General features: G+C 33.6%; 1 protein-coding gene across 3 annotated transcripts in view; it reads left to right on the top strand.

The window, feature by feature from the left end:
• ORC5 (origin recognition complex subunit 5) overlaps positions 1–21,581 on the top strand; it is an 81,587-nt gene that overhangs the window by 45,084 nt on the left and 14,922 nt on the right. For all 3 annotated transcript variants that reach the window (XM_003825721.4, XM_008951051.6, XM_034964704.3), the window contains one exon: positions 1,642–1,752. In XM_003825721.4, coding sequence (XP_003825769.1) covers positions 1,642–1,752 — 111 coding nt within the window. The remainder of the gene's footprint in view (positions 1–1,641; positions 1,753–21,581) is intronic.

Below are 21,581 nucleotides of genomic sequence, written 5' to 3'. Positions count from 1 at the left end.
TAGTGGAATTTTTCTAGAGAAGGAAAGGGAGAATAGGATGGGAGAGGGTTCAAGGAAGCTTCAACTTATCTGTAATGTGGTCTAATGTTTTGTTTCTCTGCACGTATTGCACAGTATATTTGATAAAATTGAGTGGTGAGTCCATTGGTATTCATTATATTCACTTCTGTACTCTTTTATATATTTGAAGTATTTAGTGACAAAAGCATACAAAATTTAAGACCTGGAAAATAATTTCTAGCCGAGGTAAAAACTTCATTGTATAATTCTGAGTAGGTATTCTTCTTTACATTCATTCTTGTTTTAAATAAATAGTTACTCCCATGCATGTAAATACAGTTTCTAATTTTATTTGCCATTGCTAATATAAAGTACTTATTTGTAGCTGGGTGCACTGGCTCACGCCTGTAATTCTAGCACTTTGGGAGGCCAAGGTGGGCAGATTAGTTCAGGTCAGAAGTTCGAGACTAGCCTGTCCTACACGGCAAAACCAAAAATACAAAAGTTAGCCATGTGTGGCAGTGCATGCCTGTAATCCCAGCTACTTGGGTGGCTGAGATATGAGAATCACTTGAACCTGGGAGGTGGAGTTTGCAGTGAGCCAAGATCGTGTCACTGTACTCCAGCCTGGGTGACAGAGTGAGGCTCTGTCTCAAAAAAAGAAATAAATATTTATTGGCTATTAAAATTATCTGCTAATAGAATGGAACTTGAGCATTGTCTCGTTTCTGATGACATGAATTATACTATATGAGTTTGTATACAAGTATGAACATTTTACAATATTGAAAAAATTTTTTTAAATTTTACATTGTTTTAGGCTGCTGGCTTATTTACTTTACAAAATATTTTATTAGTTTTCTAAGTTAAGCTACGACTTACTGTAATTGATCTTTTTAGAGCTACTGGTGTTGAATTTTCCTGGCAGTTGTACAAGAGGAATTGTGAGAAATAAGTAGTAAGCTCTAGTCTACAACTTAGGAATCTGGTTTGGTTATTATCTTGGATTTGGCAAAATTACTTAACACCTGGTTATAACAGTAAAATAGGAGGCATATTTAGGACTAGACCGGATGACTGTGAGTTCTTTAATTAATATTTGTTGATACTAAGTCAGAAATCTTGAGGAATATGTTAAAAGATAAATCATGGCTGGGTATGGTGGCTCATGCCTGTAATTCTAACACTTTGGGAGGCCAAGGTGGGGAGGATTGCTTGAGGCCAGGAGTTTAAGACCAGTCTGGGCAACATAGTGAGACCCTGTCTTTACAAAATACTTTGTAAAAATACCCAAACATTGCGGTGTGTGCCTAGAGTCCTAGCTACTCAAGAGGAGAATCTGACATAGGAGAATGGCTTGAGCCCAGGAATTCAAGGCTGTAGTGAGCCATGATTGCGCTGCCACTGCATTCCAGCCTGGGTGACAGCGGACCTTGTCTCTAAACAAAACAAACTTAAAAAAAGGATAAATCATGATCATATCAGCTAAACTTTTAACTTAGAGTTTGCAGGTTAGATTTGTTAGCATTTTTAGGGGAACTATATATAACAAAAATACATTGTTACTGGCAGTTTTGTAGTACAGAAAGTGAGTGCTCTGGTATAAGAAGAAAATCCATGTTTTTGTTTTGTTTTTTTCAGACAAGCAATCATCTCCTTGGGCCAAAACCATTTCCACTAGACAGATTATTAGCAATATTATATAGTATCGTGGACAGCAGAGTTGCTCCAACAGCAAATATTTTTTCCCAGGTAAGCTTAATCATAGATTATTATCTGTAATCTTTGTGGGATTCTTCAGATAGTAGAGTCAATAGAATTCCAGGCGTTCAGATTTTTGTTCAACATATGTTACTGTTTTAACTATATAATGAACCATGTTTTTGGTAAGTAATTGAAAATTACGTATATAGAATCTTTGGGGGTATCACTAAATTTACATATGTTTACAAGTATAACCTCATGGCAAATAATTTAATTTGGCTCTTTTTCAATAAAGGAATTTTTAAAATTAAATAATCATAATTATCTTGCTAATTAAACAAGTGGCTTGATGACCAAGTTGATGAATTGTAATTTAATGAAAACAAAATTGAAAAAAATTTTTTTTGTAACAGAGTAATCTACAATGTTCTTATTCCTCATCTATGTACTTTGCAGATAGATGTGCTTTTATTAAAAAATGCTGTTTTCCAGAATAATTAAGTTCTCAGAATTTCACTAGGTGGCAGCAAAGCATAAAAATAGAAAATATGACTTTAAAAAAAACAAGTAGTTAAGATTTGTTTTTTAGTTGACATTTTAAGAAAAAACAAATTATTTAAATTATAGTCACAGTAGATTTCTTAAATGGTCCAGAAAAACAATGGTTAGCACATGGTACAAGTGGATAGAAGAAAAAGCAAAATGATATAACTAGTATTTATTTAAAAGCTAAGTCATGTCAGATATTGCAGTGAGCATTTTGTTTTCTCTATGCATTTTTAGGTTGAGAAATATGTAAATAATGCCTGCGTTTTAATTAATTCACTGAATAAATCTGGCCCCAGAATAGCTGTCAGACTTTGTAATCTAATGTGTGCTGGTAACTTTTAATTTTTCATTTAGAGAAGAGTTTGAGTAACAAATATAATCTCAATTTTCTCAACATTGAATTTAGATAGTTTTTATAAAAGTCAGCATGTATAGAAAATTGTATCTACATTTATTGTGTTCTTGAAGAAACTCAGTTCACTCAGTTACTAGGCTACATAAATAGCTAGCTATATAGGTAGATAGCTACCTAGATAGGTAGGTAGATCACTAATGCTGATAACTTTAAAAAAGTAATTCAGTTTTAATTTGTGTTACAGGGATTTTTCCCATGTATTTTCTAAAAAAGCTTTGTCTGAAATTGGATTTTAATAAAACTTTACCTTTTATTAATAGCTTTCTACATACAACATAGGAATTTTTTATTTTGTGTTTACTGTTGCAGTAACTCTAGATTAGCAGGTATTTTGAATTATCAGGTCTTTATTATAAGCAATTGAGCCTTACATTAAGTCAGAGAGATTAAACAACTTTTACAATATGATGCAATGAGTAAACCTTTGAGATTTAAAGCCTAGGGAAGTGAGAAAGACAGTGCTTTTGAACAGAGCAGAAACATGTTTGCATCACATGTGATTGTACTTCTCAGGTGCCCACAAATTACCTGTGTGAGGGGCACAATGAAGGATAGTACATGTTTTTTCTTTCAATGAGCTTATAACTTATTCTAGGGCATTAAAATGTATACATGAAAATACTTTCCTTTTTTTTTTTTTTTTTTGGCTTTCTCTACAAGTTTATTTATTTTATTTTATTTTATTATTATTATACTTTAAGTTTTAGGGTACATGTGCACAATGTGCAGGTTTGTTACATATGTATACATGTGCCATGCTGGTGTGCTGCACCCATTAACTCATCATTTAGCATTAGGTATATCTCCTAATGCTATCCCTCCCCCCTCCCCCCACCCCACAACAGTCCCCAGAGTGTGATGTTCCCCTTCCTGTGTCCATGTGTTCTCATTGTTCAATTCCCACCTATGAGTGAGAACATGCGGTGTTTGGTTTTTTGTCCTTGTGATAGTTTACTGAGAATGATGATTTCCAATTTCATCCATGTCCCTACAAAGGACATGAACTCATCATTTTTTATGGCTGCATAGTATTCCATGGTGTATATGTGCCACATTTTCTTAATCCAGTCTATCATTGTTGGACATTTGGGTTGGTTCCAAGTCTTTGCTATTGTGAATAGTGCCATAATAAACGTACTTGTGCATGTGTCTTTATAGCAGCATGATTTATAGTCCTTTGGGTATATACCCAGGATTGCGATGGCTGGGTCAAATGGTATTTCTAGTTCTAGATCCCTGAGGAATCGCTGCACTGACTTCTACATTGGTTGAACTAGTTTACAGTCCCACCAACAGTGTAAAAATGTTCCTATTTCTCCACATCCTCTCCAGCACCTGTTGTTTCCTGACTTTTTAATGATCGCCATTCTAACTGGTGTGAGATGGTATCTCATTGTGGTTTTGATTTGCATTTCTCTGATGGCCAGTGATGATGAGCATTTTTTCATGTGTTTTTTGGCTGCATAAATGTCTTCTTTTGAGAAGTGTCTGTTCATATCCTTCGCCCACTTTTTGATGGGGTTGTTTGTTTATTTTTTTGTAAATTTGTTTGAGTTCGTTGTAGATTCTGGATATTAGCCCTTTGTCAGATGAGTAGGTTGTGAAAATTTTCTCCCATTTTTTAGGTTACCTGTTCACTCTGATGGTAGTTTCTTTTGCTGTGCAGAAGCTCTTTAGTTTAATTAGATCCCATTTGTCAATTTTGGCTTTTGTTGCCATTGCTTTTTGTGTTTTAGACATGAAGTCCTTGCCCATGCCTATGTCCTGAATGGTATTGCCTAGGTTTTCTTCTAGGGTTTTTATGGTTTTAGGTCTAACGTTTAAGTCTTTAATCCATGTTGAATTAATTTTTGTATAAGGTGTAAGGAAGGGATCCAGTTTCAGCTTTCTACATATGGCTAGCCAGTTTTCCCAGCACCATTTATTAAATACTTTCTTAAGGCTGTAAATGAATGCTAGATAGTGCTTCTGAGAAGTTTAGAGCAGAAAGAGATCAATTCTAGATTGGGCAGGTTGAAAGAGTTCACAGAAGATGAAAAATGAGGCTTGGCTGTGGAGAATGAGTAGGAGTTTTTGTTTTTTAAATATTTCTCATTTACATAAGTGATACATGTTTATTATACAGAAATGTATAAATGGGTAAATAGAGAAATAATAGTTTAAAATCACCTGATATCTTATTTCCAAAGGATAGAGTTAAGGTTAGAGATTCAGAAAGAAAGGTTAATATGATCTGAAGAAAGGTTTGAAAAGCAAGGCATACCTGTGAACTGTCACCCTGGTTTGGTTGGAATTGAATGGGGTTATATTGTAGTGGTAGTTGTCATTGTAGTTGTGATTGTAATAGTAGCATCATAGTAACACTACTGCCACCACATGCCACACCTCATATTGGTACCTTACATATTGTTCTTTACATTCATAGAGCATTTTCTGTTTTTAGAAATAAACTCTTCAGCAATTTTATCCTCTGGGGAAAATATATGGCAATTAAAAACAATGGGAGGCTTCTGATTTAGAGATTTACTAGCTGCTCTGAGCCTTTGACTATGATGAACAATGTCTGCAGTCTTCGTGGTTATAGCAGTGCCAGTAATATTACACAGTTAAGAAAACAACTTGGCCCAAAATGTATCTTTGTCTGTTAACGAAGTTAAATTTTTATCAAACTTGACAATTGTAGTTGCTGATCTTTTTATTCTTTATCTCTTCTAATTAACATTTTATAATCAAAATGATAAATTTGTATATTTAAAGTATTGCTATACATGAATTTAGGTGAATTTAATAGCAAGTCATTTAGGAACACAATCTTAGTTATTCTCATTGGGTATACAAAGGGTCGGAGAGTAGGTAGAGATAGATGCAACTGGTTCTAAGGAGTTGATCTTTACTTTTGCTTGGTCAGTAAAGTATCCAAGAAAATCTAATAACATATATATTGTGTTCCAGAACAAAATGTGGCAGGAATCTCATCCAAAGAGTATTTCTCCCACATGCCTTATATTTTCTTCTTCCCATTGACTCCCAGTGACCTTTTCTAGTTTTCTTCTCTCTCCTTTTATTCTTCTATCAAAATTATACTCTTAACCATGGGAATGGCAGTTTGTATTTAACCTACATACACTTAATTTTTTAAGTGAAAAACTTAATGTTTGTTTTCAAAGTGCTTATTTGGTACGAACACTAGATGGCAATGTTTTTGCATTCTGGCTTTAAGATGAGCCAGGCAAACAGACCTTTTACCTGTTAATACTGTCTGTGATATCTAGAGAAATTTGTTAACATATTGGGTCATTTGAATGGAAATAGACTTGCTGAAAAATGTAATTATAAACATGTATGTGTGTATTTACACTTTTATGAAAATGTAAAAAAAATTGGCAATGAATTATATTTCGTACCTGGAGGTAAATTGCTTTTTATTAGTTATAATGTGTCTATATGAGATGATCATGTATTATTTTTGTATTCACCTGTTTTAAGAATTTATTTTATAGTGATATGCTATTTTTATAGCTGGATTTACTGACTAAATAATTGTTTAAACTTATTTTGTGTATAAATTGATCATGTATGATATAGACATTCAGAATTCTCCTGAAGCAAAAGTTTATTTCCATTGTATTTCAAATCTAATCTATTCTATAATGAAGTTATAAAAATAGTAACTCAAGGACTCTTTAAAGTTTATTAAAATTCCAATTGAGAATAATAAATTTATAATAGTACTAGCAGCAATATTGTATTGTAGTTGGCATTATTCTGAATTTCTTCATTCTCTATTGAATTTTAAATAAAATTCTATTCATTAACTAGTCTCACAAGTAAGTAAAGAGAATAGTAGCACATTTAACATTTTATGTCAATGTTCAGATTTATTGAACTTAAATATGACTTTAAATTTTTTTTCAGATTATTATTTTAGTCTTACCTGGTTTTTACCTTTAGTACAATTTTGCAGTCATTATCTTGGGTCATTTTTAAAATTTTCATTCCAGTAAGATAAATGTAGCCCTTCTATGTATGCCTGAACTTCATGGGTGACAAAGCATTAATTCTGGTATTTCATTCTTTTCTCCTTTCCTTTCTGCTCTCATCATAAGATAGAATGGAATACATGTAGTAAATGGGTAAAGTTTATAGGTATTCTTTCTAAATTTTTAATTTGATCAGATATGATTTTGAAGACCATTTGTCAGCTTTTAAAGAAATAGTATTGTCTTTTTTTCCAGAACTATATTAAAGCCAAGTTATGCTTTTTAATTCTTTTTTTCTTAAAAGAAAAAAATATGGGAATTTCCGAATTATCTGTTTCATTCTTTTTATAGTTCTATGTCTTCTCTTACTCATTCTTACCTCCCCTACCCAAATACTCTTGTAGTTAGGTCAGAGCAATAGGAGTACAGTTCTTTAAGATTGTCAGAGATACCACTTATTTTAAAATCTCAAAGCCATATTGCTTTATTTTTTTCCCAGAGAATAAAATTGCTGGAGAATTTATTTCTAAAATCATTGGTATAGGTTTCTAAAGTGACTTGTAAAAGGAATATGTTTTAATTTTCATTGATCTGCTTCGATCAATTTGCATTTTGGAAAATAATTTTTGAAAGTAGTTTACTATAATTCTGCCATTTAAAAGGTTTTATTTTAATAATATTACTATATTATAAAATAATATATTCTGAATTAATACCAAGAAACAGCTGAAAGATTAGAAAAGGAGCATAGTTCTTTTTAAAAAATAGTTCTGTGTACCATATTGACAAGTTGGATTTTTCCATAATTAATACCTAATTTCTGAGTGGTTTCATACTTAGTTGTACATAATAAAAAATTTAGAGTGTTTTTGCAAATTTATTTTCATTTATAAGAACATAAACATTTTGTAGCATAGTTTAATATACAAATATGTATCTTTTCTGTTTGTACCTTCTCTGCTTATGAACTCATGTCATGATACTATGGATACACTTGGAGTTATTTGTTACATCGATTTAACTTACTGGTCATGAATCAACAATCGTTTCTTACGGAGGTTTTATTTATTGTAATAGCATTTAGACAACCTTACTACTCATTTAGGTGTTGTTTTATAAGATATGTAGGATATATCCAAACCAATTGTTTTTCTCAAATGAATTTATCATCAGTCAGAAAGCAGAATGATAATTTAGTTGTTTTATCTATGAAAAAAATTTTTTTAGCAAATACTTCATCTGTAATTCACCATAGCTGTAGGAAGATGTTTTTGCTATACTGTACTTGTTAAGGTAGCTAACGTTTTATTACACCAAAAATAGATTTTGGCATATTTCTTCAAATACAGGTAGATATGTGGTAAATTTATATAGTTTTCAGTTTTCTAAAGAGGAGACGTTGTTAATTTTTATTTAATTCTAAAACGTTTATAAATAAAAATATTTTAACCTAATTCACATTTCAAGTTCAAAGTCAGTGTTTATTTTTTTTCCATGGTTGGAATTAAATTTATCTTTCTCTGCTTAAAATTTCATTTAACAAATATTTACTAAGTGTCTACTATGTTTCAGGCATTGTCTTGGATAAAGAGAATACAGAAATGAAGATGTGTCTGTGGATTCCACAGCCCTTCATTTGTGCTGGTGCAGCCACCAGATTCTATTTTATATGTTTAGAGTTAATGGTGTATATATGTTTTTACTGTGAAGACATATATGTGCTGAAGGAACTAATACTTAAATACTTAAAGTGAATACTAATAAGTACTTTAAGTGAATAAATAAGAGTTTTTTACTTAAGTAGTTCTTAATATTTTATAACTTAGATATTTAAGTGTTTTCTACTGAGTCATAACAAACCTGTTTGTTGAATATTTCCTTCTGACATGCCTTGAACTTAGTGTTTGAAGCAATGATTGTTTGATATTTATAACTAAATTTTGTTAATACCCAATTAAATTTAGTTATGACATTGGTGTCAGACAATCTCAAGACTTGGAACTTAAGTTATGGAGAAGTAATCAGTATATTGTATATGGCCTAGTATATACAGTCTGAGTGGCTTTTCTTAAAAAGTTACATGGCTATATTTGAAATACTTCATAATGGAAAATTATACTCATGTCCTTTTTAAATATACATTATTTCAAACTGCTTTTATAGATTTTTAACCAAAAGCACTTTAAATAAATTTTATGAAGACTTTATGATAAAATTTCTTTACCTTAAAAGTTAATTTGCGTATTACATAATATTTATATTTCTACAAAAAGTAGCTACATTCATTAAACGCTAGTCAGATAACACTAGAAATCTAGTAGATAAAAATATCTAATCCATTTATTGATCAGATAACAATTTGAATTTTGTAAACATAAAGAGTAACATCCTAAAATCTAGCTGTAAGATATTTATATAAATTGATTTGAGTGTGGGCATTATCTTTATAGACATTAAACTTGGTGACTAAAAGGGACAGTTTTCCTTAAAATTCCATGGATACTAAATTATTAGAAACGTGAAGAGCTCTTCCTTTGCAATTTCTCTGCATTTCGTTTGTCCTGTGCCAGCATTCCAGTGTTTCTGTAATATTTGACTGTAATGCTTGATGCTATTAAGGTAAGTTATGTAAATCATAGAAAATAGCTTGAATGCTAACATTTCCTAATAATCTTACTATGTTTTTTTCTTAACAACAACTGAGATTGTGAGACATTGCATTCCAAGATGGTAAAGGAGCCTTACTTAATGCCTACTTCGCTGATGAAGAGGTCAGCAGGGAAGCTGTTTAATAGAGGCCGGCTCTTTTCTAGATTCTAAGAGCATCACCGCCATGATGCTCAGTCTCCACTGGTGCAGTAAATGAGATTCTCAAATCTCCTACTACCCCTGGTGTGGACATATTACTGTTCTGCCATCAGACCACTCTGCAGTAGATACCTACTTCAGGAGATTTTTTTAAAAACTGCTTTGGGATGTTTCATGTTTGCAAAGAGTAAAGTTAACCTAAGATTTTTACTAGCTGTACTACTGTTGTAAGGAATACCAATATTAATTATTACCAAGGATACTAAAAAGCACAGCATATTTTATTTTACTGCGCAGGGATAAAAGATTGTTTTTCTTGTTCTCATATGTAAAAGAACAGTGTTTTCCCCTGCTATTTTCTTATCTTCTCTAAATCTGCCATTAAATTTCTTAGTGTAATCACTTTGCCTTTGTGAATGTATCATTGCAGCAGTGGGCATTTTTACTGAACTCTAGAAAAATGAAACCAGTGCCTAAGGGTGACATATAAAAAACTGCCTAAGGGATTTAAAAAATTGCATAAATTATGCTTTCTACTTTTGTATAAAATAATACATTGGTACTTTATTTTTGTGGGCAATATTTTATAACTACCTTTCTCAAAGATTAGTGTTACTTCCAATAAGTTTACTAAATGTATATCCTTTATTCACATTTTTTGGGGAACTATATTAAACCCCAATAAATTTTATTTAACTTGGCAGATTTTTAGCTGACAACACACAAAAAAGTTTGTATGGATATGTGCTTGCAAATGCATGTTTAAGAGATTCCATACTACTAATATATAGTGACTGTATAGGCAAATTTGTGCATTAGATAGAACTTAATGACTAGATTGTTTAAATGAGAAGAGTTTTAATAAGAACAGATAGGAGATAAATGATTTAGAAAAAAATCTTCGTTGTGGAAATGTGTGGTACATTTAAAAATACTTCTGGCTGGGCATGATGGGTCATGCCTGTAATCCCAGCACTTTGAGAGACTGGGGTAGGAGGATCATTTGCACCCAGGAGTTCGAGACCTGCCTGGGCAACATAGTGAGACCCTGTATCTACAATAAATAAATTAGCTGCGTGTGGTGGTGCGTGATTGTAATCCCAGCCACTCTGAAGGCTGAGGTGGGAGGATCACTTGAGTCAGGAGGTCAAGACTACAGTGGGCCGTGATTGCACCACTGCACTCCAGCCTGGGTGACAGAGCAAGACTCCATCCCCCCAAAAAACAAAATCTATAAAAGATGATTAAAAGACATGTTGGTGCTTAAAGAGGGTTTCCAGTAAGAAATTGTCTTGATTCCTTGTCAGCACACAATGAATTGGAGATTTTTGAAGGAGACTGGCCACACCTGCCCATCTATAGACATACAGCAGTAGCTGGTGCTTCAGAGAAGTCTCTTTATCTTTTCTCCTAGATGAAAAATTAGGGTTCTTAGGCCCAGGTAGCCTTTAGAACCTGAATGCTCCCTCACCTTTGGTCACTCTGAATGGTGGTGGTTAATTGAATTCTTAGAATCAAAAGTAATCATGCCTCCATAGTTAACAAGAAAGGGAACTAGATTTACCCAGAGCTGTCTTATCTACTCCCTTGGCGCTAGTGCTGTGTGTATGTTGGTGGCTTTTGAAATACATATTTCTAGTTCTTATTCTCTAGCTCTCCATCCAAATTGCCAGCTGAACCTGAACTGTACCTGGATGACCCATATATGTCACACACTGGTGTGCCCCAAACCAAATCATTCCCTAAATCTTTCTCTGGGTTTTCAGCCTTACCTAGATTTCAAAACTAATCATTTATTAATTCATCCATTACTAAGCACCTGCCATGTAGTATACGCATTATTAGATGCTAGAAAAACAAAGATAATATAGTTTCTAGTTTTTAGTTTAGCTAAATGGAGAAATTATCTCTGAACCGTCTCATTTTCTCTCCTTCATTTACTTGGTCAAGTCTAGTCTATTTTTCCTAAATACAAATGTCTCTTAAACATTCTCCTTTTTTTCCACCCTCACTGACATTACCTTAAATCGGTAGCTTCCTTATTAGGCAGTTGCACCAGCTTTCTATCTGGTCTCCTTGTCACTAGGCACTTGCTGGTTCATCATCCATACGGTCATCAGCAGAAATCTTGAAAAATAAATTTGGTCTTTCTTTTCTGGTTATACTTTTTTTTGATGAGTTACATTATTTACAGAACCAAGTCTACATTCAATAGAATTTATTGCAAGGTCCTTCATAATCTGGCCCCAATTTCTACCACTTCCTTCATTCACCATATATACCATTCACAATAAGCTGTTTCCTCTCTGAAAACACACTAATTTTAAATGTTTTTATATTGTTGCATGTACTTTCCCCTTACAACTATCGAGCTCTCTTTTTACGCATCATGGTCCATCTCCCAAATGTCATTTCTCAATGAATCTGCACTTTGCCTCCCTCCCTTTTAGTTCATTTTCTTCTCTATAGTCAGATAATTATGTTTATGCATATTATAATACTAACATAGCACTCATTTTATGTCATTACCATTTTATTTGTTTGTCTCCAACTACCCTGATGTTTGAGGGCATAGACGTTGTCTGTTCATTTTTGTATCTCTTGCACAATGCCATCCATGAACATGAGAGTCATTCATTGAATGATCTCCCATTCTCCTAACAGGCATTTATGGTCTTCATGGTTGCTAAAGATTTGCAGGCAGTTTGCATGCTAAAAAGTTCCAGAGATTAGAGGCTTTATCTTCAGTTGCTCTATGTATAAACATACATGCTACTTTTTGTTTATCTGAGCATATTTGAAGACTAGCAAACCACTCTCCTTTTTTTTTTCTTGAAATGAAAATTTATGGTAGTGATTTAAAGTTGAACTGCTTTGATGATATTTGCCTATTTCTGCCATGTGCTGCATTTACCACCTCTGCTTTGTGTGTGTAAAAATGTCAGTTGAACTCTCGATATATGCCATGAACCGTCAAGTCTCCTGAATTCAGATCAAATTGTGGTGCTTGTTGGGTTGTGTGGAACTCATACACTGAAATTTCATTTGTTAAGTTCATTTATTTAAATAATTTAATATGTTTCAGATTGTGAAGCTCCTCCAGGACAAGCAGGATAGGATATTTCTTAAGTCAATGGACATATAACAACCTATGAACGTATAAAAATAATGAGCATGTTAAAAATTAATTACAGTTGTAAATTGATTTTCTTTTGTTGGCAGAAAGAACAGTTTATTAGCCCAGAAACAGGTTCACACTGTTTTTACATCAAGCATTTCCAGCTGAAGCTTGTTAGTAGCTGCCTCTCAGATTAAGGAAAAAAAAATCCTCACTGTGGTACATGAACTCCTATTGTTACGACATAAATAATCAGCTCATCCCCTACACAGATGAGAACAAAGGACATAACAGTACACAGAGCAAAGATTAAACAAATATTGTATAACCCCATTTAGGATGTAAATCTAAAAATATTGTACACAGAAAGAGATTTTTGTTTTTTTATTTTTCTTTGTGAATTCCTCAGTCATAACGTAGGACCTAGTCAAAGGAAAAGGAATATATACTGTGGCTTTTGAGTCAGATAGATTGATTATTTTAAGCTAAGGTGAAATAAAATACGTTAAGCAGTGTCAGAATGCTGCTGATGTATGAAAGCTAGGGAAGTACTATTCTCTTTGATAACAGGATGCCTCAGATTTTTAGGGGATTTGTTTAAACTGAGGAGGACAAAAAAATAACAATTTTTATTTTGAGGAAAAACATCAGTGGAAAACATGACTAAAAATTTAGTAGTAAAACCACTGACTTTTAATACAGTTTTTTAAAAACAAAAACAAAACTTTGTTCTGTATTTTCTAACATGAAATCTGAATCCTGACTTTGAAAAAGAGAACCTACTCCCTAGGCTACTTTTTTATTCATTTGAGTTTTATTCATTTGACTTTGAGCTTGACAAAACGGACAAGAAAAGCAGCTGTGGAAAGCAGTATATAATCCCCTAAAATCTGAACATTACTGACAATAGAATATATCTTCATAGGGTGTAGAAACCCAGAAGGGGAGTTATAATTTTCCTACAATTTTTATATTTACCTAAATAATTAAGATGACTTTACCTGGAAATGATTCTGGTGTTTCAGAAAAAGACCTTTTCATTACCCTTTCTTTTAATGTATTTTAATATTTTATGAGTTGTAGTTGTGAATGTTTCTGTAGATGATCTTTAATCCACAAATGTGTAAGAAACTGCTTTGGGATACCATCTTCAATATCATCTAATAATTTCTGGATTTAAGAAATCATGCTTTCCCCCAACCTTAAATTTACTTTTTTTTTTTTTTTGAGACGGAGTCTTACTCTGTCGCCCAGGTGGGAGTGCAGTGGCACAATCTCTGCTCACTGCAACCTCTGCCTCCCAGATTCAAGCGATTCTCCTGCCTCAGCCTCCCAAATAGCTGGGGCTACAGGCATGCGCCACCACACCCAGCTAATTTTTGTATTTTTAATAGACCTGGGGTTTCACCATGTTGGCCAGGCTGGTCTTGAACTCCTGACCTCAAGTGATCTGCCTGCCTCGGCCTCCCCAAGTGCTGGGGTTACAGGTGTGAGCCAACATTGGCCAATATTTACCTTTTAAAAATTAAACCTTAAAAACAGCAATTTAATGTCTAATGTAATATATAATCTGACTTATGAAAAATTAACCTGTCATTAGGTTAAATCAATTCCACATTAATGTTTTATTTTTGTGACATCAAACTCATACATCTAACAATTTTGTTCACAGTATTGTTAATTGTTACTTCTCAAGGTTATTCTATATCCCTGTGGCAGGACATTTGCCTGTACTGTATTGAGATACTTCTTTGTCCTTATTGCTACAATTTCATTTAAGGCTTTTTCTCTGTTTTACTTGCATTGCCTGCTCTCCTGGGTTTCTTACTTTTCCAGCATACTAATAGTTATTGCCTTCACTGTAGAATGCAAGGTGGAGTAGTCATTTCCTTCTTCCATAAAGCTTTCCTAATCTCGCCCAACAAAATTATCTCTTTGTATTCTACAGCTCCTTGTTTGGGGTAGTATAAGGAATATGGGCTTTGGATTCAGATAGTATTCAAAGCCAGTGCTGTTCTTAACCACTGTTAACTTCGTGACCTTGAGCAATTTACTCACCTCTCTGAGGTGGTGTCCTTGTCTGGAAAAGAGAGATTTATTTATAGTAATCATGGGAGGGTTTTTGTGAGAATTGAGGATGCACAATGTCTGTCACAGAGCCTGGACACAGTAATAAATTCCAGTCCATATGCCACTAATTACCATGGTCATTAATAGTATTAATTAGTTCCTATAGCTATCTTTCCCTGACCCCTGCCCCTCAAGTTTTGTCCATATCCTCTGCTAGAACCTGAGGGAAGGAGTAAATGCCAAAATACATATGTGTCATTCTCAGGAATTTTGAAAGACAGCAGAAAAAAAGATAAAAGCACATAGGCTCATACTGGTGTTCTTTATTCACAGTAGCAGTAGTCTTGGCAAACCATTTTCTAATCATCAACACCCAATGTGAAGTATTATTTTGGCTAAATGTTTTTAATATGTTCAGTATTCTTAAAACAAGTGTTTAATTTAAAATTTGTTGTTACAACTCTGAAATGTTTTCTAGTAAACCTTTAGCACGACATATGTGTTGTATTATTTTTCATTGGGACTTTTGGATTAAATATTTGGAAACGTTCATTTGTGTGGGTGACTGACTAGGGACTGATAATGCCAATTGTCCTTTTATGATGTCTCTTTCATCATCTATTAAGTGAAGTATTGATCTCCGAAGTTTCAAGTCCTGATGGGCAAGCTCAGAATTTTACTGTGCAATTATTTTTATGTTGAAAAATTTATTTTTAATAAATTTGAAGTGCAGTTGGCTTTTATAGCCCCAAAACAAACAAATAAAAACAACTTTTATCATTCGAAAATATATAAAGTAAGAATTTGGAAAAATAGAACACTCCGGTTGGGATTTATATAGTAATACTTTTGCTATAATCTTCCTTTGCTGTAGAGGAAGTAATAACTTTTACTAGTCACAGGTTTGTGGCAAATTTGTAAGGACCTTTATGGACTCACAGCATGAAACCAGTAGCTACAAATCCTCCTTGAGTCTGAGCCCCAAGTCATAACTAATCATCTGCCTTTAAGTAGGAGAGATTTAAAAATCTTTACAAATAAGGGTTAAAAAGTGTTTTTATTTTTACAAGTAGATTTTTTTAGCTTCATAGCTACTTAAAACATTTTGAGATAACATTTATTCTGACAGTTTACAAGGTATTTCTCAAAGCCCTCTATATTTTGAGTACATTATCAGTGTTTTATTTTTTAATTAAGCTTTTTTGAGGTAATTATAGATTCACACACAGTTGTAAAACATAATGTGTATTCTCTCTTCCTGTGTGTCCTTTACTGGTTCCCCACAGTGGTATAACATCTGGCAAAGCTATAGTAAAATATCACAACCAGGAAACTGACATTAATGCAATCTACTGATCTCATTCAGATTTCCCTACTTCTATTTGTATTCTTTTGTGTATGTCTATATATATTTGGTTATATGAAATTTTATCCTGTGCATAGTTTTGTTAATTCACCACCACAGTCAAGACCGGTTCCATTATCACAAGGATTCTCCGTGATACTCACTGATGACCATAGCTTCCTCTCTTCCTCCCCTTCCCCAATTCCTGTTAACTGGTAATTGCTACCTCTAGAATTTTGTCATTTCAAGAATTTGTTTAAGCATAATCATATAGTGTATAACACTTGGGAATTAACTTTTTTGAGTCAGGATAATTCCTCAGATTCATCCAAATTTTTGCATGTATTAATAGTTCATTCATTTTAATTACTGAGGAGTATTCTGTGGTATAGATATACCACAGTTTGTTTAACCATTCACCTGTTGAAGGACATCTGGGTTCTTTCCCGTTTTTTGGCTACTACAATTAAAGCTGTTAGGAACATTCATGTACTAGTTTTTATGTGAAAATGCAGTTCTCTGGAATAAATGCATAAGTGCAATTGCAGGGTAATATGGTAATTGCCTGCTTAGTTTTATAAGGTGTATGTGTTTTACCACTTCAAGTGAAGTGTGGAAACCATACTGCCATTCCTTTTACTTTCTCACTTTTTCAGATACTGTCTTGAGTATCAGAAGGTGTTAAAATGTTTAATCAAATGTGATTTAGAAAACTCATGAGGATATATTCTCTTGTATTTATCCACAAATCTGCTCTTTCCACTGTTCGTTCTTTCACTTTTATTATTTCCTTTTGTTTGAAGAATTTCCTTTTGCTCTTCTTTGAAGGTCATCTGCTAGTGACAGATTCTTCTGTTTTACCTTGTTTGAGCATGTCTTTATTTCCACTTTATTCATGAAGGATAGTTTTGCTAGATATAGAATTGCCAGATCTTTCGTCAGGATTCTTCTTTAATCCAGGGGAGGAATGAGCCTACCTGGGTAGCCTTTTGCCGCTCAGTTGTGGATTGGGAAGTGCTGGGCTTGGTTCACTTTTCGCTCTTGGGTGGGGAATTCTAAGACTCGCACCCTCTATATTGTTTCTGTAGCCCTAGGGTCCCTAAGCAGCCCACCTACCTCTTTCTACCTTTCAGAGTCCTCTTTTGGTCGCCTCTTATATTATTTCCAGGATTTATAGTTGTACTTAGCAGGGAAGAATAACAAATATGAATCTATGCATCCTGTCTGGGTGGGAAGTTCTTCTGTATTTATCTTTTTTTTCTAACCCTCTGTCTAGGCTCTTTGTTAGTGTTTGTTCCTGAAATGTGTTCCTTGGTAATTCAAAGCTCAATTGAATGAGAAGCCTTCTGTAAATTAGTGCTAAAAAAAGATTACAGAATGTTTTACCATTATTATTTAGAGAGCTTTTTTTTCCAACAGAGATTAAATCCTTCTAAGTCATTAATTTATTTACTGCAAAATATTTCAATTTATTATTCCATGCTGGAACTACAGACTTTGTGTAAATCTCCCCCTGCATTTGGGGACCTAACAACAGGAATGACTGTTGTGTATCTCTTTTCTCTAAGTCACAGATGTGTCACTGAATAAGAAGGGTCGAAGTTAATATACTTAGCCATAGAAGACTATGTTAACTATTTTCTGTGTGTCTTCCCATTCATTAAAATTTCAGGCCTACTCTCATTATGGATTTCTACAAGATTCCAAACTAAGAAGGCTATTTGTCTTATCTTGGTTTTCAGCAATATTTACTGTCCCCCAAAGACCCCTGTATCCCTTGGTTGCCCATCCTGTTCTGTGTCTTTTTCCTGTATAGTAAAGGTCTCAGGCAGTTAGATGGGAAAGGCTCGGCCCCACCTCTGCCTTATTTATGCATATACATGCATACATGTGAAACAGACACCACGATGAATCTGAGTACTCACTGTCTAGAGACTTTTTGTCAGATCCACACTGACCATATCAGACTACATAGGTATTAATACTAGCCTGGAGATCTGAGTTCATATTGTCATGAACATTTAAAGTGGAGCAAGGAAGTAAATAAGTATTTTTTATGATCCTATTCATTATTTATTTATTTGTGAGACGGAGTCTCGTTCTGTTGCCCAGGGTGGAGTACAGTGGCACGATCTCAGCTCACTGCAATCTCCGCCTCCCAATTTAAAGCGATTCTTCTGCCTCAGCCTCCAGAATAGCTGGGATTACAGGCACATGCCATCACTACCGGCTAATTTTTTGTATTTTTAGTAAAGACGGGTTTTTGCCCTGTTGGCCAGGCCTGTCTTGAACTCCTGACCTCAGGTAATCTGCCTGCCTCGGCCTCCCAATGTGCTGGGATTACAGGTGTGAGCCACTGCTCCCAGCCTCATTTTTAAATGCACAGTACCTAGAGTAAGTCCTCAAGAGTTTCATGGATATGTAGTTGGAAATAAAAATTAGCCAATTTAAGGATTGGATAATAGAAAGGAAGGTGGATATTCTGCTATTTATGCATATATAGAAATAATTTTTAAAGTTTTATATGTATTTTTCCAGAAGTTTTCATTTAGTAAGTTAATAAACTAATATGTTTGAGATTCAAAATGTTGACTCCACTAATTAATCTTTGTGCTTGATTTTGTTTTCAATTTTACTCTAGCAAAATTTTAATAAACTGGGAAAGTACCTTTAAATATTTGGTACATTTGTTCACTCCTTTTTTTATTTTTATTTTTATTTTTGAGACAGAGTCTTGCTCTGTCACCCACGCTGGAGTGCAGTGGTGCGATCTCAGCTCACTGCAACCTCCACCCCCTGGGTTCAAGCAATTCTCATGCCTCAACCTCCCAAGTAGCTGGGATTACAGGCACGTGCCACCATGCCCAGCTAACTTTTGTATTTTTAGCAGAGACGGGGTTTCACCATGTTGGCCAGGCTGATCTGAAACTCCTGGCCTCAAGTGATCTACCTGTCTCTGCCTCCCAAAGTGCTGGGATTACAGGTGTGAGCCACCGCACCCGGCCTGTTCACTGCTTTATGTAATAGATATTCTTCTGAATATCTATTATTTGTATATTTGTGTACAATTTATATATATGAATATTTTTATGTTGAGTTTTTCAGTGATTTTCACATGATAAAGTCAACAAATAAAAGACTGAAATGAGTTTTTTTAATGTGAAAAATCACATTCTAATTTAATTGCTTTTTTTAGGTTTAGTTCTTTTAATGTATTAGCTTTTCCTAAATCATCCCTACCCCTAAAAAAATTGATCAGTCATCTTATTAATATTTTGGAAGTTCCTTTTAGCTGCTGCATCTTCAGCTGAAGTGATATTATATTCTTTGCACAATTTACATGATTAATTTAGCCGGGGAATCTTGGTAGAACTGAAAGTGACTTCAAGGGCTTGTTTGTTCCAACTTTCTGCCTTTGGACATTTGTTACAACTAATGTGCTAAAAGTAAAAAACTGTAAGGCATCTGAAAATATTCTTGAGACCCTAACTTAACTATATTAAAGACAGATTTTGTGTTTTTCTATGAAAAAATTGTGGAAAAAGTAATTTAGCATACAATTTCGATTAAAGAATCTAAATATGTGAGTGTTTGAATTAACAGGAAAGTATCAGTTATAAGAAATATTATAAGGAAATGTCAGTGGCAAAGTACAAGGTAATTAATGTTTTCTTCTATATTAAAAAAAGTACTAAGGAGAACTGCCTTTAATAATAGAGTTCAATGCGTGATTTTTCAAATAGCTATTACTAACCTATTTTAGCAAACGAATCCCTTACAGAAAAATAGAAAGGGTTGAAGTTAATATACTTAGCAATAGAAGACTATGTTCACTCTTCACTACATATCTTCCCATTCATTAAAATTTCAGGCCTACTGTCATTATAGATTTCTACCTGTTTCCACACTGGGAAGGCTTTTGAATTTGTCTTGTCTTGGGTTTTAGCAGTACTTGTTCTCCCACGAAGACTCCTGGATCCCCTGGCTGTCCATCCTTTCTGTGTCTCTTCTCTTCATAGTAAAGGTCTCAAACAATTAATCTTGTAAGAGATACGAGCTCAGGGCCTGCATTTTATCATTATTAAGTGAACCTTTCTTTAAACCTCATTTCATGTCTGTTTTGTCTGATGTTTAACATATTTTCATCATTGTTCTTTTTATTAGAATTTGTGTGACATATCTCAATTTTGTCTTTGACCTTTAACTTTCACATGTGCTTCCATTTTATATGTATCTCTTTTAAACAAAATGCAGTTTGATTTTTTTCAGTCTTTTTATTTTATTTGAAGCATTTCATTTACTTTTAATACAATTGTTAATATAATTTTGTTTCTATTATCTTGTTTATGCCATTTGATTTACCTGATTTTTTTTCTCCCATTCTGTAGATTGCCTTGTCATTTTATTGGTTGTTTCCTTTGCTGTGAAGAAGCTGTTGAGTTTGATGTAGTCTCATTTGTTTATTTTTGCTTTTGTTTCCTGTGCTTTTGGCAGCCTATCCAAAAAAATCATTGCCAAAACTAATATCAGGGAGTTTTTTTCCCTATGTTTACTTTTAGGAATTTTATTGTTTCATGTCTTACATTTAAGTCGTTAGTCCATTTGAATTAATTTTTGTGTATGGTGTAAGATGAGAATTCAGTTTTATTTTTTGTGCATGTGGATATCCAATATTTCCAGTACCATTTATTGAAGAGACTATCCTTTTCCCATTGTGTGTTTTTGGTACCCTTGTCAAAGATTAGTTGACCTTATATGTGTGGTTTTATTTCTGGACTTTCTGTTCTGTTCTGTGGATCTGTGTGTCTGTTTTTATGCCATTACCGTACTGTTTTGATTACTATAGTTTTGTATTAATAATATACTTTGAAATAAGGAATTGTGATACCTCTAGCTGTGAAAAATGCCATTGGAATTTTGATGGGGATTGCATTGAATCTGTAGATTGCATTGGGTAGTATGGACATTTTAAAAATCATAATTCTTCCAGTCCTTGAACACAGGTATCTTTTCAATTATTTGTGTCGTCTTGAATTTCTTTCATCAGTGTTTTATAGTTGTTAGTGTATAAATAATTCACCTTCTTGATTAAATTTATTCTTACATGTTTTATTCTTTTTGATGCTGTTGTAAGTTAGATTTTTTTAAATTTCGTTTTTTGATAGTTCATTGTAAGTGTATAGACATGTTTGTTGATTTTTGTATTCTGCAACTTTACTGAAAGCATTTATTAGTTCTAACAGCTTTTTGGTGCTCATTTATAGTTATAAATATTTAGAACATCCCTGTGTGGCTGAAAGATTATTATGATGATTTTTGGTTTTGAAAATTGAGGTCCACATTGTTGAACTGACCAGTCTGAAGTCTACTGCTAGCAAGTGGCAAAAGATAGATCTTACTAACTTTAAATGTTTTTTTCTCTTAAACTATGTTCTCTCTCTTCTGAAATCAGAAGATTAAGTGTGGAATCTGAATGGGCCCAGTGGTGAGAGTGGGAATGAGGTAATTGGATGATCTTAATACTAATACCTTAAGTGACAGCCAGGCAGCTCCACCTCTACGGTGGATACAAACTTGTAGCATATACCAGAT

The sequence above is a fragment of the Pan paniscus genome, chromosome 6, assembly GCF_029289425.2.
Source record: "Pan paniscus chromosome 6, NHGRI_mPanPan1-v2.0_pri, whole genome shotgun sequence".
Classification (NCBI taxonomy): Eukaryota; Metazoa; Chordata; class Mammalia; order Primates; family Hominidae; genus Pan; species Pan paniscus.
This window is presented reverse-complemented; position numbering and strand designations above follow the sequence as displayed.